Below are 22,952 nucleotides of genomic sequence, written 5' to 3' on the forward strand. Positions count from 1 at the left end.
GTTCTTTAAACTTCCCAGTTCTACCTTAACCAGCTCTGAATTAATGTAATGATCAGTCTTGTTTTCATTTATCAGCTCCTTAAGATGAAGATTATTGTCTAAATCTTCATTAGTAAAAAGTGAAGAGAAAGCAGAATTTAATAACCCACCATCTACCTGATAGTCATCAGACGCATGCCTTCCTTTACCATTCTTCAAAAGCAATAACTCCATCCAAGCATTTTGTTTACACTTATTGTATTTAAAGAAACACTTACTGTTAATTTTTAAAATTTCAGCTAACCTTTTTTTGATACAGCTTTCTCCTACAATCCTCTAAGCCTCTTATCATATCAGTCAATTTAATTTTTTAACATTTGTGATGCTTTCCTTTAATTTTATATCTTATACCCTTTGTGAGCTAAGCTGTTTTTTTACTTCCAACTTCCCCTCTACTTCCATAAGAAATATGCTTATCTTGAATATTTAAAACACTATCTTCAGTTATTTCTATTATATCATAATCCACCATTCCTTTCAATGTTCTAAAGCTATGTTTTATTTCTTGTACTTTTAGCATTACAATAGCAACAGTTAAACCAGCCCTTCTATACTTATTTTTGTGCTAAACTTTTTTGTACTTTTTGATTTTTTTGCATTTAATTTAACCTGGCCCTCATCAATGTCTAGTCTTAGTTTAAATCTGCCCTAAAAACTGACTTAATAGCCTTTGGAAACAAACCAGTTTCTTCTCTATATAACTTTAAAGCATCTTCTTCTATTAAACCTATCCCACAACATTATAATTGTTGATATTAATTAAATTTAGCATTTAAAATAGGAATTGAAGATTACATTACAGTGCTTTTGTTAGGGTGAATTCCAAAAGATGATATTACTCAAAAATACCCAAAATCAGTAAAATAGGTTCACACCATTTTATTACTAAAGAAGAAATTGATAGAGAAACTGGAACTGAGAAAAAAATCTCAAACAATTTTTTTTAGAAATGCAAGATTTTAAACTGAAAAACAATAAATAGCTATGCTCTTTTTGGTGATGTGTTTGATACATGTATGTTTGTACATTGTCATTTTGTTTTTGATACTAGATTTGGATAACATTGTATCTGCAGTAGATTTTTGAGATTCATCAGGTAATCAAAGTATGAATTAAGGAAGATGAACTTTTGTTCAGATAAAAGTTTTATGATACTTGTAGTCCACTAGCTTTCATTCAACATAATAGTAGGGCAAGTTTAATTTGTGGACCTCATCAGAACTTGCCACTTTTTAAAATATTTGAATTCAAATATTTCTTATTTTTATAATATGTTATTATTGATTACTGTCACTGTTCCAGGAAATTAAAGAGAGAAATTGAGTTAGTAAGAAGTGGTCATACTGATGACAAACTGGATGAAATGTGGAATCAGATTCAAGAGTATGTATTTGAAAAACTATTTCACAATAACTTCTTTATATTTGACTATATTTAGTTAAAAGTTTGTGTAAGTGCAGAAGCCTTTTTTTAATTTTTGTAAAATGATAATAAGCCAATATTTAGAATCCACTTTCATTAAGGACTGAGCTTTATTATATGGAGAGTTTGTTTTGGATTTATTTAATTCATACTGCATTGGTGAACAATTTATTAAAATTTAACATGTGTCAAGTTATTAAAGGAGCATGCACAAGACCACCAACTTCAGTTAATAATGACTGCTCTAAATAGTAGAAGTTACTTTAAGGCAAGGATATAACTATTACCTGAAATGTTCAAACAAAATGAATAAAATAGTGAATGGAGTTGAGTGAAGAGTGGAATTTATTACTTGATTAATTGTTAGTTTCATTTATCGATTACATTTGCCCAAGGTTAATCGTTTTCTGTTTTCAGCTAGTTCTTTTTCTGATATATTTTAAAACTACTCTTCGTTTAATACAGGGAACAAAATATACAGGCTTGCATCGCAATTTGTGAATCAAAACAATCTCAATTGTGAATTGCTTTCCTTTTTCTTTGCATAATGTGTGTGTATCGTTCCTTTCTCTCGTATGCCTCTAAGACAACTCCAATAACACAATGAAAGTGCTGTAATGTTTCAGTTTGATATACCAAAGCCAAAACTGGTGTTAATTTCTTAGAAATTCACATCATGCATCTATTGCATATGTATTTATTTTGTAGTTGTCTGTTCTTGACATTTGAAATGTGCCTCATTGGTGTTCGCAACACAGCCAACTAGACTAGACTATGTACATACAGTACACGCACTGCATATTTAACATTTTGCATGTTATGAGCTGTTATCAACATGGACTCACTCCCAAGAACTGACCATGTGACCATTTTTACATGTATATAGTTTTAATACTAACCCTTAGTGTAGTTAAGTATATCTTTACAAAATTTGCCTTAAAACATTACAAGTCACCTATACACAAAAAGTCATTTTTCTAATGAAGTTTATTGATTCATGAACATATCAGGGTTTTTTCATGACTAGTCTGAGTGCAAAATGATTTTCAGGTTAAGATTGAAAATACTTTTTTCATTTCAAATAATATCAAATGTTATTTGCATAATCTCTAAAATTACCTAAGTGCATTTCAGATGATTTCTTTTTCAGTAAAACTTTATATCTTATTTGTTATTTTCTTTGTACTCACCCTGTACAAGGTTGGTTGGTTTGATCAGCCTTGTACCTGAAAAAACAACCAAAAAAACCTTTTTTTGTTTTCTAGAATGACTTCAAATTGTAACATGAAACTACATTTATTTATCCAAGGTAGCTTTAAACTTGTAACAGTATAAATCTATTTATACTTACATTTGATTGTTTTATTGCCATTTGAACCATGTTTAATGACTGGTTTTATTAATAGCAATATAAATCAAGTTGTAAATAGTTTGGAGAACATGCAGCTCATGTTATGCTATTGAATTGCATTACCCATAAGCTACTACAAACTGTTCAGATGTGTGCCGCGTGAAAAACTTTATTATATAATTTATTTTACCTAATCAAACCTTAAATTATCTAGAAAATTTTTTTGTTTTTGCAGTCAACTCAATAACAGTTTACTTTTTTGTATAATAATGATAGTAGTACACTAAATAAGTTTTATTTAATTAAATAAAGCAACAAATAACATAGAATAATGACATGCAAAAAACAGACACTGTCCCATAACTATTAGGATAAAAAACATACCATTTCCTCTTTTTCATTACTGGATATCTTAGAAAAGAGTTAAGACTTTTAGTACTGTATTTAGTTGCCATAATGTGTTAAAATGATGAACATTAAAACATGCTAAGCAATATTTGCCAATTACTAATCAATACTGAATTTAATTACCAGTTTTTGCTCATGAAAGCTACCAAACTATATTTGTTCACTTTAATATAATAGACATCTGTCAGTGAATATCCTTTGCATAATTTCTAAAAGAAAATAGTTTTTTTTTTGACAAAACCATTTGGCACCAAGTTTCTAAAGATAATCTGAACATTTTCTACTTGGTAGATTACTAATGTCAAGATGACAACAGTTGTCAATTTGGGTTGTCAAACTTTTTTATTTAAAACTTATCATGATTGCAATTAAAAATAATTATTTAATCAGTTAGGCAATTTATGAATGATGTAATGTAATAGGTGGGAATAGCAAGTGGGCCTGCCTGATTTTCTAGTTTAAGGCCCCATAAATAAAGACCTGAGTAATATCTATATTATAATGAGTAATTTACATTAAATTCCATTCTTCTTGATGTATAGTAAATAAATTAAAGAAAGAGGGAAAACCTCAAGAGCAAATGTCACAATTTTCATACAAAGGCTCCCTAATGGCACAGCAGTATGCCTGCAGACTCACATTGCTAGAAACAGGATTTCAGTACTCATGGTGGGTACAAGTGTCTAATATCATATATTCAAGCCAAGCAGCATAAAGGTTAAATGACATGTTATGTTATCTTCTCTACAGAAAACTATCTATTTTACTTCTAGTTAAACACACATAGGATTAAGTGTCATTGAGAGTCGAGAGCAAAAATAAAAAAATACAATCAAGATAAGTACTTTATTTTAAATTTTTCATGTGTATTCTTTACTTATTATTATAAAAACAACTAAAATATAAAAATTAGAACCTATTTAAGTTAGATGAAGTAAAATAAAGAATAATAATAAAAAAATTTTCATGAGATGTGATTGCTTTCAACTGGCATACTACCTGTGTATTATGAAATTTGGTTGGGTAATGTAAGCTCCACATTGGCTAAGTGATTTACAAATTTTATGGCTGGGATATTAGTTTAAAAGGCAATAAAACAATAAAATTGAGGTATAAACAGAGTTATACAGTTATGGGATTTAAGCTATTTAGGTTAAACAAATGTAGTTTTATGTAATAATGTAGATTTGTTTTGAGGTTGATCAATTTGATTGACCTCCTACAGACTTGAAGTAAAGAAAATAATAGATGAAATATAAAGTTATAGTGAAAAAAATCATTTGAAATATATTTAGAGGGTCTTTGATAATACACAAATGAAATTTGAGATTTTTCAAATGAAGAAGAGTAGTTTTCATCTTACCATGAAGATCACTATGGACTCAAAACAGTCAACATTTTGACTCATTATGCTTATGGAAAAATCTTTTGTGAAAATAATTCATTGATAGATCTGTTTTTAATTTTTGTCAAAAATTAATCTTCATGATTACTGAAACTTGCAAAATTACATGAAGATACATAAAGCATATTAGAAGTTATTGTATGAATAATATAAAGGTAAGTTTGGAGTCAATTTTTAGGTTGAATCAGTTGAACCTATAGTGAGATAATTAAGTATTATATTCTTGTTTTCCATGTGTTTTGTGTATTTATTATTATGAAACTAACTAAAATGTAAAGCATTAGAAACATATTAAGCTAGGTAAGATAAAGTAAAATGATAATAATAAACCTTTTTCATGAGTTATACTTACTAGCAGTTTATGCATTGCATAATTTGATATGTCAACATGAGCTATGTGTTCACAGTGATATACAGTTTGTGTGATGTGATTATTAGTTAGATGTTGTTCAGAGAACAATAAATCAATAAATTTAAGTTGAATCAGATGTATACTGTTAGAGCTTTAAGTGAAATCAGATGTATACTTTTAAGAGCTTTAAGCTATTTAGGATAAACAACTGTAATTTCTTGTTATAATTTGCAGTCATTCTAATAAGAAAAACGTTATTTAACATTTGTTGTTTCTTTTTATGGTATTATGAGATTAATCAAATTTACCAAATTATGTATAAAGTTGGATAGAGAAAGTAGCAGGTAAAATAAAAGGATTTAGAGACTACAAAAGAAATTTGAACTTTTTCAGATAAAAGTATTTTGAATGTTAGCATGAAAATCAATCAAAGCAGTCAATTCTTTGACTAGATATATTTACAAAGAAATATTTAGTAAAAATACTTTATTAAAAATTCAGATTTTTTGTCTACAAAACACTTGTAATATTTATTGAAAACTTGTGAAATTTGATAAAAATACACAAAACTTATTACATGTTATAGCATGAAAACTCAAAGTCAATTTGGTCTATGAATTCAGCCAAATTGATTGAGCTTATTGAGAGAGTTAATAAGTTATTAGAATAATTGAAAATTGCTAATAATAAGAAATTCTAGTTTTGGTTATGTGGTTATTTTCATGTTAATAAATTTAAATGTAATTTCATTTAATTGATTTAATTATAATTTTGAATGATTGTTTGTGTGACACTAATCAGAATGATTTCAGCGTATAGGTAATTGTTTAAATCAATTTTGTTGGGTTTTTTTTCTCAATACCTACCTTTGCCTAATCATGTACCCATGCATTCTTGAATCCATCTAAACCTTTTTTTGTAATTTAAGGACTAAATTTGTCAGGTATGTTTCGTTTCTCCTCTTTCTAATTCATTCCCTCCTGGTTCTTTTTGCTTTTTTTACTTTCTATCCAGATATTCTAGTCTGTATTCAATTACTTTTATTACTAATTTGGTGCATGCATGCCTTGTTCTCATTTTGTTAATTTATATGACCAGGCCTAACTTTGTGCAATATTGCTTTTCTATGACTTCTAAACACTGGAGAATTTGAACTTGAGGGTCAGATTTTCTTTTTTTGTTCATCTTTTTTTATGTTTACATTTTCTCATCTTTGTGTCATACACTATATAACCTGTTTGGTTATTCTTCCTCTATTCACGTTGTTTTCACAGTAATCCATCATTTTCTTGAGTTGTGAGTGGTTGTTGGTGGCTGCTCTTTGAAATGTCTTTTCTATAGTGACATGTTTATCTTTCTTGATTTTATCCCTTTATATTTGTTTGATTTGTTTTGTAGATTTTTTGCAGCATGATGGTTTAATTGCTTAGGCTGTTTTACCTCCCAGTTTGTATCTTGGATGTTTTATATTTGAGCTTGCTATTATTTTGGAGTCACTTATTTTTCCTTTGTCACAGAGAAAACAAAGCTAAACAAGCAGCAGAAGCAGAACACCAAGTTTGGCTTCAAGAAAGAGAAGCTAAGATTGCTGCTTTTAAAGCATCTAAAGCTGGATTATTGGGTAAAACCAAAAAGCCAGGAGATGTACAATTTTCTTTAGATGTTCGACGGAATAGTTCTCAGTCTGAACAAAGTGAACACGAAAATACTGTAGATTCGCCCCTTAGTGAACCACTGAGTGTAGAGGTAAACTTTCTTCATAGTAATAATGAATTTTGAATGAATTGTCTGTAATAGTAACTTTAGTTTACAGCTCGAAACTGTAAAATTCATAACATTTGGTGTTTAATTTTAAAGAGTGTATATCAAGTATTGCTTCTTAAAATAACTTAAGACAATTGCCTGATTGAATTAGTTTGGATTTTGTTACACAAATGTGTGATCTTAGAAGTACAACAGATGAAAACTTATTTTGTAATGGTTTTTATAACAATAAGATGCTGAATTATTGTTTAAGATTAATGGATAGAATGGTTGATTGTATTATTGATTATGTAGTAAGCTTTTGATGTGCAGAAGATATAATTTTACGAGTATAAGGTTTTTGTTATTTACTTTTGATTGTTTTCAACCATACACCTGAAAAATAAATCATCAGAGAAACAGAAGTTCGAAAACATACATACCATCCACTTACAATATAGCTATTCTTCAGCATCAACTTTGGCTATCTGAGCATTGGTCTTGCAAGTTCCAGTCTTGAGGACAATTAAATGGCCTTTGCAATATAATTTGCAACTTTCTCTACCCTCACCAATGCACCGTCTATCCTGGTACTGAATTTGGGAGAATTTTGATTCTGTTTTTTTGTTATTTCTTTAATAATGTCAGCTTCTCACAAGCCCACTTTGGATCCTACTCCTTTTCTTCTGTTTGTCATTTGGATTTGTGAGAGTTTGGGGCTTTTTCTAGTTCTACTGAGTGTACTTCTTCCTTACTGGAGGAGTTGGGGGACTATTTAGTTTCTCCTTTGTGAGTTTTCTGGCTCAAGCTGGGAGATTTACTGTTTTGTTACATGATGGAATAGATAGACCATTTGTTCTTTGTGTCTCTTTGCTTGCTTCATTTTTCTGCATACTAGTGGAGGTATATTTTGTTGGCTGTTGACATTTTGATGTTATAAGTTGGAGTTGTTCACATATTTGTAGAACTTTTTCTCTCCCTTTAGGTTCTGCTATATCATGATAGCTCCTTTCTTTCTAAGTCTGTGGCAGCTAGAAAAGGAAATACACCCATCTCTACAATTCTTTTGCTATTTATTCTAACCACTGCAATCAGTTTTAATTTGATAATTTGTTTTGGTCTGTCAGACCTGGAAGTGTTATGTAACCCACCTTACTTCATTTTGTGGTGATTATCTTGACTGTTTTAATTGGGATCTTTCAGTTTCTCTTGATTTTCCCCATTTACATAGAAGTCAATTCCCAAATACCCTTTTTGTATATTTTGGTCTTTACAAGTGAGGTGTATTTTTAGTTACATCTCAGCAGATTCAGCATATTTATTTTTTGCTGGTCATTCCATTTATCCATTGGGTGATTTGTTTTTACAGGCTGATATTCAGATATCTCACAGTGCTTTTCTTTCATGTTCTTTATGTGCTGAGGCAGCTTTCTTTTGGAGTTTACCATCCAATTGCTTTGACAAGGTGTATCTGTAAGACCTTAGAGAGGATGGTTAATGCTTATCTTGTTTGGTTCCTCTAATCAAACAACCTCCTCTCGCCCACCGAGTGTGGGTTGTGATGACAGCCTTCCACCATGGACCACCTGATTCGACTTGAAACATCAATCAGAAAAACCTTTCTCAAATGACAACATCTTGTATCAATATTCTTTGACCTTGAGAAAGCTTATGATACAACATGGAGGTATGGCATTTTGTGAGACCTCCATTTATGTGGGTTACATGGTCATTTTCCCATTTTTATTAAAAATGTTTTCATGAACAGGCGATTCCAAGTTCGTGTGGGTTCAACACTTTCCTGTTCTTTTCTACAAGAATTTGAAGTCCCTCAGGGGTGTGTTTTGAGTGTCACACTTTTCAGTATAAAGATTATTGCCATCACTGAACAACTCCCTCTTACTGTTGCAAAAGGGCTCTATGTCGACAACTTTCACATTTCATGTCAGACCTCTATTTGTATGTGGTACTTGGTCATTTGCCCATTTTGATTAAACATTTTTTAAAGGACAGGCAATTCCAAGTTTGTGTGTGTTCAACATTTTCCCCTTTATTTCTACAGGAACTTGGAGTCCCTCAGGCCTGTGTTTTGAGTGTCACACTTTTCAGTGTAAAGATTATTGCCATCACTGGACAACTCCCTCTTACTGTTACAAATGGGCTTTATGTCGACGACTTTCACATCTCATGTTAGTTATTGAACATGAGGTATATTGAGTGGCAGCTGCAGACTGCCCTCAATTGTTTACTGAAGTGGACTACAGCAAATGGTTTTAACTTCTCTTTCTTTCTCTTTCTATAAAATCATTTGCATGCACTTTTGTTGCCAACAGGGTATTCACCCTGATCCTGAACTCCATATTGGTGAAGTTGTGCTACCTGTGGTTTCTGAGACAGAGTTCTTGGGGCTTATTTTTGATCGTAAGCTGACCTTCATGTCAAATGTACAAGAGCACTGATCATCCTCCGTGCCCTCTCTTCCACCACTTGGGGACCAGATTGATGTTCTATGCTAAAGATATGTCATGCTCTTATTTGATCAAAACTAGACTATGGGTCACTGGTTTATGGCTTTGCCATGACCTCGGCCTTGAAGATGCTGGACCCCATTCATCATCAGGGGCTTTGGCTCTGCACCAGAGCTTTCTGCACTTTCCCAGTTTAGAGCTTATGCACAGAGTTTCAAGAATCTCCTCTACACCTCTGCCATTTGTAACTGTCTTTACTGTATGCTTCGAAACTTCGATCCTTATCACAGCATCGCACCTGGGGTTGTGTTTTCTTTCCTCATTAGGCCATACTTTTTCAGAAAAGATGATTGGCCATTGTTCCTTTTGGCCTTTACATCCAGGTGCAGTTGAATGAATTGGGTCTGTCCTTGGATAATATTGTTGTATCCACTGGAAAGCCTATCCCACAACAATGGCTTATTGCAATCCCCAAATGTGACCTTTCTTTAAGAAAATGGCTGTAACGGCTGGAAAATAACTCAAAACCAGTACTGGAAAGGCCAACGTCAGGTATCTAATGCTGATGCTTGAACTATCCATTAGTCATTCTGGTGAGTTATAATAAAAATTTTGCTGCAAAAAGTCTTTTACAACTTGTATTACTGTAGATTTTCTCTTACTGCTGTAAACTAGATGTAAAAATTTGGATATAATGCTATTTAAGTTTTTAATTCAAAAATTAAACTTAGTTTTGTTTTACCTTAATTTCTTTTTATGAATTTTAAAAATGTTTCTTTAATTTTAACTTTTTATTGGATGTCTGGTGCAGATAGCCTAATTGCTTTGCACCATAAAACACCATACCCACCAATTAACCATCTTTTGGAGTTTTTCCCTGCCCCATGACTGTTTTTAACAACGTCTGGTGGATGGATTATAAAGAGGAGGAGTGCTTTTGTTATAATCTTGTCTCTTTATTTTCCAGGGTACTTACATCTTACTTTCAGTGTATCACACTTTATGGCAATGGTAGCCAGAGTGGTGTGCTTCTTTCAGTCACTCTCAACTAATTTGAGTATATTTGCTACTAGTCACAAGAGGTTCTGTAGAAATGAGGTGCTCCATAACATCATTTAGGTACTTACCAGATGGTATTGCTATATTTAATGGACTGCCACTCATGGATTTTCATGAGTAAAGCTAAAGGGGATTCTGCCTGCTCATGCTGATCATCAGATTGAATAAATCAGGGTTGGTTTGCTTTTAAAATTTTATGGACCTAGGTTTACCTATTATACTGTTTTCAGAGCACTCTCTCCTCAGGAATCCCTGATGACCTTACTCCTAAGACTTACTAATGGGGCTAGTGAATCTTTATCCAGTTTCTAGTCACTGGGGTTATGGACAGAGGCTTTTCCTCCAAAGTGTTAGAATGTGTTCCTCCACTATTGGAGAAGAGTGCAAAGTTAGAAGCCCTTCTGAGGTCCCTGCATGTTTTTTCTAGATGTTGGTAGAAGTGGCACTAACCTATGCAGGAGCTTACTCATAATTCTGGTTCAGATTTGACACTAAGCTATCTGGTTAGGGCATGCATGGCCCTTCTCTTTGATCAGTGTTGGTTTTGTATATTGTTAATGGAACAAGATTCACTGTCTACTCATAATTCTGAAGAAAAAATTATCTCATCCTAAGCCCTCAGTTGAGCAAAGGTTCCATGCCATCTCTGTAATTCCAGGAACAAGTGGAATACCTTTTGCTCACTTGGTTGGGGAGTGAGGATGAATATTTGTAATTTCAGACCAGGTGAGTTTTTATCCTTTGTTTGAGTAAGGTATACACGATGGTGTCGTTCCGAGCACGGGATGTTGCCTTTTGGACTCCTTTAAATGGAGGAGAAAGTTTTTCCACTTTTTTTGGGGTTTCTTACTTTCCATTATGATTTTAGCAGTGTGAAATATATCACTGTATGGCTACAGGTTGGGATCCAACCAAAAGTATATGCATTTCTGACAGCCATAGACACCAAAGTGAGGTGTATAGCACCCCATGGCTAACTTTACTTGTTATGTCTGGTGAAATTAAGAAATGAAATAGATGTGGAAAATGTATTAATGAAATGATCATGAGAAATGCATTATCATTCTTGTTTTTAAATCATTATTTTGTTTTCATTTAAAGTTATTGTTTTATATCATGCAGTGTTTTACTGATACTCAGTTCAGCAATCAGAATTGAGCTGATTGTTGCATAGTTTGGTAACAGTCTGAATCAGTTTAACATCCCAGTCATGGAAAACTGATTGCTGTGAAATTAAAAGTAATGCCACTCAAGCATTTTATCCACAACAGTAATCTTATGACGATATGTAAGTGTGCTTACAGTCGTTACCCTGTACTTTATCTTTCATCATGAAACATTATTCATCATAGAATAAAATACTGTCAATTAAAACAGTCTCTGTGTGATTCTTATTATTTACATAAGTTGATACACTGAATGTGAGGAAGTTAAAAACAGTGCTCTTCATATCCATTTCTTTATGGACTATATATTAGCAAATAGTTGAAGACAGGACACTATGCAGAGAGTTAATACACACTGTGTGCTTGCCATAGATCTATGTACAATCTTCCTGCAAAGCTTTCAGGATGACACTGTTTATTAGCTTGCCATTTTGGAAAGTTGCTGAATAGCACATGATAACAGAGCAATTATTTAAAACTTGTCACCTCTTGGTTCGAAACATATCCATTTATTGAATGTGTTTTATATCAACATTATACTGTGTCACTTATGACATTTGTCTAAAATCGCAAAATATTAACTTTTACTGTTAATAAAGATTTATACGTTCAACCAGCGTAATGTGGGTTTTCTTTATCATAATGCATTTGAAGTTGTTATATCATGATATTTTTTTAAGGTTGGAAAGCTGATCATTACATATGCAACAAAGATGTGATTAGGAGCAACAGGTTTGAAGATTCCTCTCTTATAAACAAAAACCTTCAAATGTTGTTACCTTATTTGACCTTTGGTTGGAATACTCTGTGTGATTTAGCAAATGGTTTAGTTCAAAATTCATAGAGTTATAGCTGAAGTGTATGATAAAATTAGGCAAAGAACCATAACAATTTATCTGTAACCTTGATCACATAACTTTATGTATTAATCATGTAGTAACATCAAGGTAATTTCAAAATTTTTAGTTTTATTTGGTCAAATAAAAGATGGAAAATAGGTCATAACTTTGTTTTTATTTGCATCACACATTTATTAATAATGTCAACCATTTCAAATTTAATGAAGCTTCAAAGTACATTCTCTGTAGTTGTTACAGTTTGTAAGGTTAAGCTGTCAACAATGCTACACAATAACATCATCACTTTTACTATATGTAATTGAAATTGGGCTGATTGTGCATTATAATAATCAGCAGTCAGGATTTCAGATTGTGACATGATTTGTAAAACTATTATTATATTGTTTTTTTGGGTAGTCAAATTTTTAGTGGCCCTTTTGATTTTAAGGGATCATGTGGGGTACCTAAAAGATAGTTTTTATGGACTTGCAGGCATTTTTGGGGATCATTGGCTCTGGAGCCCCTGCTAATTTCTAACCCTACAATTTTTTAATGTTTTTTTAAATTCCCATTATTTAGCAAAGTTAAATTGCTATTTTATCATTTGCAAAAGCTTACTTAGATATATTTTGATGTGACAACAAGCCTTTCTAGCATACTACAAATATTGAGACTTTACTTTTATACAATGAAATTGTATAAAAGTTTCAAGTTTTTCACACTTCAAGCAGTGTAATGTGGAAAAACTATATATACGTATTTTCAATTATTTTTAGGACTTTTAGTGAATCTTGATTTTTTTTCACTCTTGCATTGAAATGACTCTTTAGACCCATTTCTAGCACTCTTTTGTTTCCTCTTATTCCTGAAATGTATTGCTGAAGGATAGAAACTTTTGGTGAAAATTAGAGTTTTTATCATTACTTTAAGGTGGAAGATGATTCCAGTCCTTTACATCCTTGCATTATTAGTGGTGGAGATACATCTCTAAGCACAACAAAAAATGTATTAACAATTGGAACTTTACCACCTGTTGCATCTACTCCAACTCCATCTCCAACAGCAACACCAGGAGTGTCATCTACTTCTCCTCTCCTAACTTCATTGTTAAGGAGTCCAACTGCAGCTACCCCAGCTTCACCTAGTGTATCTATGGCTTTGTCAGTTTGTGGTGTCCAACCTAAAGAGGTAAGCTAATATCTTGTTATTTGTCAGAATTTGTAGTATATACTGGAGGGTTTTAGACATTTTGAGAGTGAAGTTAGAAAAAAAGTACCTTCAATTTTCACATAATAAGGAACAAAAAAATCCAGCTACTGTTTCACTATTGCAGCTTCATCAGTTCTTGTACTGCTAACCTTGATGAAGTCATAATGCTAAATGTTGGCTGAAATAAAAGTTTTTTAATCATTATCTGGAAGGTAAAGGCTTTTTTCATTTTTACCTTTTGCTCTTGCAGTGGGTTCAGTGTAATATACAAGAGTTTTTATATTAAAATTTTTGATGCAATATGTGTATCTTCAAAAATTTGATAGACTTATATTATAGTAAAGATCACAAATCTTTTGTACACAAAAAATAAGATTTTTTAATGAAGTATTTTTATTAAAGCTTTGTTTCTGAAGATATAGAGTCAGCTTCATTTCTAGTCTGGGTGCAAAATGATTTTTATGTTATGATTAAAACTATTCTTTGTCCTGAAAATCTCAAATAATATTGGTGTAATCTCTAAAACCTCCTAAATACATTTGAAGCATTTGTTTTCGGTAAAATTTTATATTCTCTCTGTTATTTTCTTTGCCCTGTATTTGGGATATGTCACTTTTACTGACCTCATAACTACCATAAAAAATTAGGAAATAAATATAGATTATGTTGTTTTCATTCTAAAATGACTACAGATTATGACACAAAAATATAGATGGACATTTATGTATATTTATTATTTTTATTCTATTGACCTTTCAGCCATACTTGTCTAACATAAGTAGCATTGACATACAAGACATCAATTTTTTTTTTAGGTTTTATTTATACAGTTGAATAACCAAAAAATAATAAATAACTACACTGATACCATAGAATTCCACTATAATTTATTATGCTTAGTAACTAAGATGTATTTAGTTTTAAGAGAATATGAAACTTTAAGCAGACTAAAGACACAACCTACCTTTTTGAAATCGTGGTTTGAAAGAAAGTGGTAGCCGTTTTACAGATTAAAATGACTATAAAAATCCAATCAGGGGACATTCTAAACTGTTGGCTGGTTATTCACATGGCATATATTGAAGTAAGTATATATAAGGGGTCATTTCTTAAGTTATTTCAGCTCTTATGTGTGGAGAAGGTAACAGATTTCCACACATACATACACATCCAAAAAAATTTGCTTTTTTGCATGGTACATTACCTACAATCACATAAATAGCTACTTTCATTTGGTGCTGTACTCTATGTGCAAAAAATGTTTTTCTGCATGTCACAATCCTTCTTTCTCCCCTCCACTGCAATTTACTGATTCCAGTGCATCCCTCATGCAAATCATCATACATCAACCCCCCACAAATTAAAGTACAACATACTTTCTTGATACTTTTCAATCCAAACCACTTTTGGTTTGGCAGTACTCATGTTCAGATATTTTTTCTGTTGGTGGTCTTTGTGTGAACTGTGATTTTAGTACTTTAATTTCTGAAGTGGGATTTTTTCATTATTATAATTATTTTTTATTTACATTAACAAATTTTAATTTCCATGTTTTTTTTTCTCTCACACTCACATATTTTACATTAAATCTTTTTGTTGATGTACAATGACTTGTGAGGATCATATTACATCTTTAGCACTATTTTCACAGGCTGCAAGTTGGATTTCTCAGCTTTTATCTATCGTGAGACTGATAATAATATGGGTTAGCTTTCTTCTCCTGAACGTGCCCCACTAATTCTCCAGAACAAACCAAACCTCTTCAGGCCAGTAAAGATTTGATAGATTTTTTATACTGTCGGATTTTGCCATGTTTTCCTTACCCCTTCTGCAGAATTATGTAGGCCTAATATGGCATTTTTTGACATGATTTCTCAGGTACTTATGTTTTATCCAATTTCCTGTCATTCCTTATTACTTCCATGTTTGCTTGTTTTTGGTTTTCGATTTTCATTTTACACTCATGGTTTCACTGTAGTTGGGATTTTCTGGGTTGTGATGCATCTTTTCCCCAGCTACTTTTACCACTTCTTTCTTTTCAAGATTTTTGTATTTTTCTCTTGTGCAGCCGAGAGTTCCTGTTAATATCCTGGAGATTCATGTTTTAGTTCATTTCCTCCACTTAGCTAAAAATTGTCTGGTAATAATCCATTCCAATTAATTTTCAGTGGTTGCTTTCTCAACCACCAGGGCAGCATTCTCCATCCCTCTGTACTCTTTTGTTGGATCTTTTTTTTTAGTCCACACAATCGATATTCTTGTCATTGCATGTTATTTTCTAAATGCTTTCAGTCTTGTCATAGATCAGATTCATACCCAGACAACATTTATTCAATGGACTGATTTCATGATCAATACTTTTGTGGCTTCAGTTTCAGTGGGGTACTTCATATAAAGGCTTTTTCTATGTCCATTCACTGCAAATTGCTTTGGTTTGGTCTTGGTTCCTCATCTTTTTGCTTTGGTTATTGATATTTTCAGCCAGGATTCCAGGATTGGACCTCCACATTTGTCTATCCTCCCATTATTATACTTTTCTGAGTGATTTTCTTCATTTTGACACTCTGTTTTCAGTCCTTCTGATAACTTGTTTCTGACATTCTCAGCTGTGATTTCTGTGGCTTCTCCAGCTCCAGCTTCCTCCTCCATTACCAGTCACCAGTGCTTCATCCAGATCTTCCTGTCTTACATCTTCATGCCTGATTTTCCTCTGGTCATTGGTGAGTTGATGTGGGTTCTTCTGATAGTTAACTTCTTTTCTTCTTTGTTTCATTCACCCTTCCAACATGGAAGTTTCTCATTGCAAATGGAATTTTTTCTGTCCTTCACTTCTTGGTCCAGGGTTTCTCTCCCTCATCAACTCACTCTTCTTAGTTATGTAGATTTCCTCTTTCTTTACCTTGGATTTGGGAGTTTCTCTCTTCTCAGTCTCAGATTTTTGGATGGTCCTGTACTACACCTTTAATTTTTATCAATCCTACACTTTATTAATGGATGTGTTCCTTATGGATTTGTTGTCTGCCATGGTGGACTGCCCTTTCAAATTAATATATTAATGTGGTCGTGCACTGTCTTACTGCCTCTATGTAACCACTCTCTAGGTGTTTCTCGTTTTACCTTTCCTTATGTTTTCTTTCCTTCTCCTATTTGCCTGTGAACATCAGTGGTCTGTTTATTTGCCATCAGTGTTTTGAGTACTATTTATTTTTCTAATATCTTCTTTTTCTGAATCATTCTTCCTCCATAACATTTTGGTGGCTTGTGAGAATAACTCCCCTATTTAGTCACTTTCTCTTTCTTCTGTTTCACACCTTTATCCTTGTCTTGATCTCGTAGACTTTTATGTCCTGTACATGCTCTTTTCTGTTACATTTCATCCACGTCTTCCTTTTGTGATAACAGTTTCTACTTTTATCCCTTTTGGCAACTATTTCCTGTCTGGGTTGTTTTTCCTTCCTCATTCATCAGTTAGGTTCAGCTCTTCATTCAATTGGCTTCTTTGTCTTTCTCATCTTCCTCCTGTACTTTGTTCCAGGAATCTTCTCACCCAGTTGGGTGCCATACTTTTTCCTTAGCATTTCATCTTCATTCTTTGGATGTACTTTTTCAAGTGGGCATGTGGGCTACCCATGATATATTTGTCTGTCACTGTTTGCATTTGATAGTGGTTTTTTTTCCCTCAATGAGACTTTGACTGTGCAAGATTTTTTCTTCTTATTTTTCCTTTTCATGAGCTCTTTTCCATCCTATTAATGCTCATTGTTTGGATCCTGCTTTGTGGCAATTTGTATCTGACCAGATTTGTACTGTAAAGCTATGTCAACTTTGTGTGTCATAATTCCATAGTCACACAGTGCCATGTCATACTAAGTTAGTGAATTCACTAATTATAGCACAAAATTTAAAATTATGTTCAAATTAATAGTTTAATTAAATGTCATGGTACATATGACCACCTTGTATAGCTTAATACTTGTAAATTGGTAAATCCTTAATTCTGGAACTCACTACTTTACTGCAGCCTTGATTTTTGCTGCTATTGATGGATCAAGTTATACCCAAGTTATCACTGCCACCCAGCCAAGCCTTCTCTCCTCCTCTCTTGTTTTACTGCACAGCCTTTCCTGAACACTGCATAATGATATCATCAATTTGACTGCATAAAATTATCTCAAATGATCTAGTATGTACCATAGTCACTAAGTAATATCGATATTCATCTCCAGTAGAACCAAACCCTAATCCCACAAGTGAGGCTGAAAAGAAACAAAAGCTATTGAACATTTTTGGTTGTCTGTTAAGCCACTTTGAGGCTTGTGAGATTCAAAACTAAAATTACTCAAGTTAGTTAGTAATGCACACTACAGAGATGGGATGTCCCACAAGATTGCTTGTAGATTTATCCTTCATAAGTTTGCCCATTCCAGACTGCACCTACCATGTACTACATGGGTAGAGCAGAAGGGACAGCTGCCCATCTTGTTGTGCTTTATATTGAATAAATTGGTATGGTTTGCTTTTAAAATAAAGTTTTATGGTCATCTGTTGCCCTGTCTTAGGTGTTGTCATTCCTTTGCATTATCCAACATTTTTTTACACCCCCCTCCATTTTTCTTCTAGTATAGTTTGAGAGTTTTTACTACTTTTCAATTCCAAGCTGTGGGATCATAGAGGCATTTTTCTGAATGTTTTAATTAAATACAAGCAAAATATTGAAATTATTCTAGAATTATTCAGTTGAGAGCAGGGTGGTGGTGTTCTGCTGATGTAGATGATGTGATATTTACCAGTATGAGACATAAAAACAAATAGGAGTGAGATGTCAAAATTACAGTTCACCCTTTCACACCTTGGGATTGTTCATTCTACTCCCTACCTTCACCCCCCTCGCACACATGGATGTCGATTTCCATTGGCTAGGTTTTGGATTTATTGTTGAACCAATGAACATGAGTCCTCACGTATACATTACATCTGTATTCCTACCTCATTTGTACTCCATCATTGTGGGCCACCTTGGAGCCAGTTGCAGATTTCTACAGTTCTCTTCCTTCTGCTACCTTTTGAAGTTTCTTATTCTAAGGTTGTTAATGCACTTGGCATGATTCTGGTCAATTTCACATTTGAAGGTGATAGTTTACATTATATAGGCATCTTTTTTGATATTGTATGTTGGTTTCCTGGATTGATCTGTCAATTTAACTTATTCACATGTGCCATATTCATGAATTGTGGAGTACTAGATTCCCTTTGGCCTCATGCTTTTGAGTTGAATATGGTATGATTCTCTTTCCTACACCCACATGTGTGTCAGTTCTTGGTGGCTTGGATTTTGGATTGTAGTTGATTTACTCATGGTGTTATCCTTTTCTACCCCTGACCTGGATGTTGATACCCAGTAACTGAGTTTTGGATTGTAATTGACTTACCATTGGTATGATGCCCATGCTACCCTTGCGTGGATGTTGGTTCCAGTGACATGGGTTTTGGATGTAGTTGTCTCTCCATGGCTGATCTATTATATCCTAGCCATTCTACACTTAGGAGCACATCCTCTTTATTCTACCCACATTTATAATTTGTGGGATTAAGTTTCATAAATGTTGTATGATTCAGATCACTTTCTGATCATATTTCTCTCCCAGTTATATGTGCTTCTCTTGTTTTCTGCACATATATGAGACATCTTTCTATGACGGGTGAAGAGTATAGCTGGGTCAGAAGTGTTGTAGTTCCTCATATGAGATCTTAGTTTCTATGTGTCTCATCTTTGGATGTTTTCAAAGAATGCTTCATTCTTTATCTTGTACCAGTCCCTCTAGCTATTTAGTGTGGGATTCAAGCTATTTATGTAAATGGAGGTAATGTACCATAGTGGAAGTTGTAATTTTCTCATACTGAAAATATATGTGTGATAGTTACTTGTCTCTTTCTCACACTTCCCATCCTTTCTCCCCATTGAAAACTAGTACTTTCATCTGCTGTAAAAACTTGAAGTGGTAGTTAGGTAGAGTTGAATAGTCTCATGTGCCTTAAAAGTATGTCACACTCTTATTGATGGAGGGTTAATGCATGAAGATTTGCATTGGAATTAATTAATTCCACAGTGACATTGATGCTACTCATTCTTGGCATATTTTCTTTAACAAAGTTTTTTCAAAGATACATTCATCTGATTAATTTTTTTTTCAATTGAATAAACTGTTCTTTTGTAGGATCAGAATTAGGTTTTAATGTAGTTGTCTGATCCATATTTTATACAACACAGTATGTAAAGATATTTGTAGCTTCAACAGACTTATTGTTATTCTCTAGGGATCTGTACCTACTACTTCACAAGCTATTCCACGACCATCTCCAACATCACAGCCTTTCTTTAATCCCACTAGTGCTCTTGCTACAGCAGCAGCAAGACAACTGGCTGTAGCAACAGCTTCTATTTCATCTGTATCTTCCACTAACACTCAGCCAGAAATTAGTGAAGCTTTACTGTTTACGTCTTCACCTTCTACTTCATCAGGTATGTTTATTTCTTAAGAAACTTACTGCAGTGGTCCTTTTTTTTTACTGTAATGTTTGAGTAATCAGTTACTTCAGTTTTCATTAGCTTTAATTGAATGTGGTATAAAGCCTATATGAAACTGGTGATTCCTGATCTTTATTATTATATGTTTATAATAAATTTGTTTAATCAAATTTTTAGTGTAACTATTTAAAAAAAAAGTTGACATCCACACTTTGATTTTGATTTCTTGAATTCATAGGGTTATAGTGATATTTATCATATCCAGAAAGACTGAAAAATTCGTCTGTTGACATGTCAAGGTTATCTGTATAAAGAATTTGTTCAGAAATAACTTTTGAAACCAAAAAGTTTTTTGGTTTTTTACAAAATATGTAAATGTTAATACAATATTAAACAAAGGGTAATTCCAGAATTACTTAAATTAGTAAACTTGTTGAAAATAGGAAGATTCACATCATGTTAGAATAATGCAATAGTTCTCAAACTGTTGAAGTTGGTGCACCCATTTTTTTGTTTTTGATATTAACATGGCATATGGGGGGATGCTTAAAGTGGTTTTAAGAATGATGTGCTAATCAGTTAATCCAATGTAATTGATCAGCAAATATCACTAATCATCCATGTCTGATAAGAACTTGCAGCATGCTTATGGGCTTCTAATGCTTGCTCTCATTCATCATTCCATTTGAAATACATTTGAATTATTTAATTTTGCTTAAACAATAAAATGTAGAGCCAACAGAGCCAGACCACACCTTGGACACATGAATTTATAGATGATATAAGAGCAATGCATTTTAGTAATTGTGTCTTTAAGTTTAAAATAATTACATGTGACATATTAGTTTGAAAACAATTCTAACCTTAATGTGTGGATAAACTTTGTTATTCAAAATCATTTTAATGTTTTTCTTCAATTCTATAGCATGTTTACCAGTAAAAGGTAGAATACAAAAAAACTAAATTATTAATTTCAACATGTTTACTAATTTTATAAATATACAAAGATTTTAAATAATTCCTAACAATACTATAAGTTAACTGTAAAAGAAAACTTTCTGTAATGAAATCTTGAATTTCTACTTATTCATGGAATCCAGAAAAAGAACCAATTATACAGTAGTACCAATTAATTAAATTATAAATTAAATTCAAAAGCTAAAAAAAATGTCAAAATGAACTATTGCCCAGTAAATGTTGGTTTATGGTAATGCTTAGACTCAAAACCCTTCCTAAGTTAATTAAGTTAAAGAACATGTGCAAAATACTCTATATAATCAGTTGCTATTCTTCATCAGTTTGCATGACTATCACATTAGAATTTCAGCATCTTGGGAAGTGTGGCCAATGTAAAGATGCTTCACACTTAACAAAAAAAGCTTGTTGATATACAAAGTGCATCTTGAGTTGAATCTAAAACAAACAGCTTGATCTGGTATGATGTAGACACCTGGGTAGGACTGTCTATTTAAGTTACAACCACTGTAGATTTTTTTTTTCTTGCATCTGATTTGAAGTTATTACTTCATGCCACATAGCTACAGAAACTACCTTGGTAAGGATGTGAAGTTTTCCGTGTTCATATGGTGGCTTCTGGTTTTATTGGGTAGCTCTTCCATAGACTTACCAACAAGATAAATGATATCTTTATTATCTGCCAAAACCATTTCAGAAAAGCTTCACTGTATGCACAGGTGCATGTCATTTATGTAGGTGGCCATTCTCTCTGTGGCATGTACATCATGAGGCTGATGGAATGCATGATGTTTTCACTTGGTCAGTTTTTCAGTGTAGCTCCCCAATCACTGTCTTATAATCCCAGATTTGAGCCTTGGTGAAGCCTGGGACTAAGAGTTTAAGGGGTCAGACTGTCTACACTCAGTATAAGGCATTATCCAGTGTGTTCTGGAGACTGTTTCAAAAAGTTATTTGTCTGAAACACTTCAGGAAATTATCTAAATCTTCTGTCACTGCTCTTTTGAAAGTTAGGGGCATTATCTGTTTTTACTGTTTCTCACCACAACCTTTTATCATGATCTGTCAATCCAATCAACATGTGTTTGATATTGAAGATGCAGCATTGTATACATACTGAGGGATTTGTTAGGGTAGTTGCTATTTGGTTCAGGGTGGTAGAGGAAAACGTTCAGAAAGGTCCATGGTTCACCATCTTTTTCATTCATTGCCTGGCATATTACCTGGCAGTGAGATAGCTCTGTATTGGATGTTGTTCTTCAATGGCATCTCCCATCTCTCTTGACTATTGAATTGCTTGAACCAGAGCTTAGATTACATTGATCTGGCTTGAGAAAGTCTGGGAGTCGTATACAGACAGCCCTATTCAATCTTAGACTTTTCAGATGACACATCACCACAGTGAACCTCAGTTGTCCTTACTTTCCTTGCACTGATGTTGATCTAAATGAAGTAACATGAATAGCCATTCTGAATGTGCCAAACATTGGCAACTTTTCTTTACGAGTTGTTGGCAGCAACAAGAGGAAATCTTAGACTTTCACTGCACTGGCAACTCTATAAAACAGCTTTATTCCTTCAGTGACCAATGCTCTTCCTTTTATGAGCTTATTTATGTATAAAATTGCATGTAGGTCTATGACTTTTATTGATGACCAAGCCCCTCTTAACATTGACAATTTAAAAGTATCACAGATACTGCATTTAATCCTACTAACTATTACATGTGATTTAATATTTTTATGCTGAGAGTAGGTAATGAACAAAAACATTTATTTATTTGATACTATACAGTATGTGAACCCCATTGTTAGTGATCTGTGTAAAAACAAGAGTTAAGTATTTCTTTATCCTTTATATTAAGGTTCAAGTTTCAAAAGAAGAAATACCATGTAACTTCTAAAATTCCTGCTGGTGTATTTGCCATTATGTATAATGTTTTTGTCTTTCCCATGTTTGTATGAAGTTTTTTAAAGTATTTACAAAAGCA

At 32.9% G+C, this 22,952-nt stretch overlaps 1 protein-coding gene across 17 annotated transcripts in view; it reads left to right on the forward strand.

Annotated features, from left to right (window-relative positions):
- Positions 1–22,952, forward strand: part of LOC143248987 (bromodomain-containing protein 8-like) — a 154,349-nt gene that overhangs the window by 52,500 nt on the left and 78,897 nt on the right. For all 17 annotated transcript variants that reach the window (XR_013027314.1, XR_013027315.1, XR_013027318.1 and 14 more), the window contains 4 exons: positions 1,342–1,422; positions 6,495–6,723; positions 13,183–13,440; positions 19,777–19,981. Coding sequence is in view for 9 of the 17 variants with exons in the window: in XM_076498085.1 (XP_076354200.1) it covers positions 1,342–1,422; positions 6,495–6,723; positions 13,183–13,440; positions 19,777–19,981 (773 nt within the window). In the remaining 8 variants the exon portion in view is untranslated. The remainder of the gene's footprint in view (positions 1–1,341; positions 1,423–6,494; positions 6,724–13,182; positions 13,441–19,776; positions 19,982–22,952) is intronic.

Source organism: Tachypleus tridentatus, chromosome 4 (assembly GCF_004210375.1).
Source record: "Tachypleus tridentatus isolate NWPU-2018 chromosome 4, ASM421037v1, whole genome shotgun sequence".
Lineage (NCBI taxonomy): Eukaryota > Metazoa > Arthropoda > Merostomata > Xiphosura > Limulidae > Tachypleus > Tachypleus tridentatus.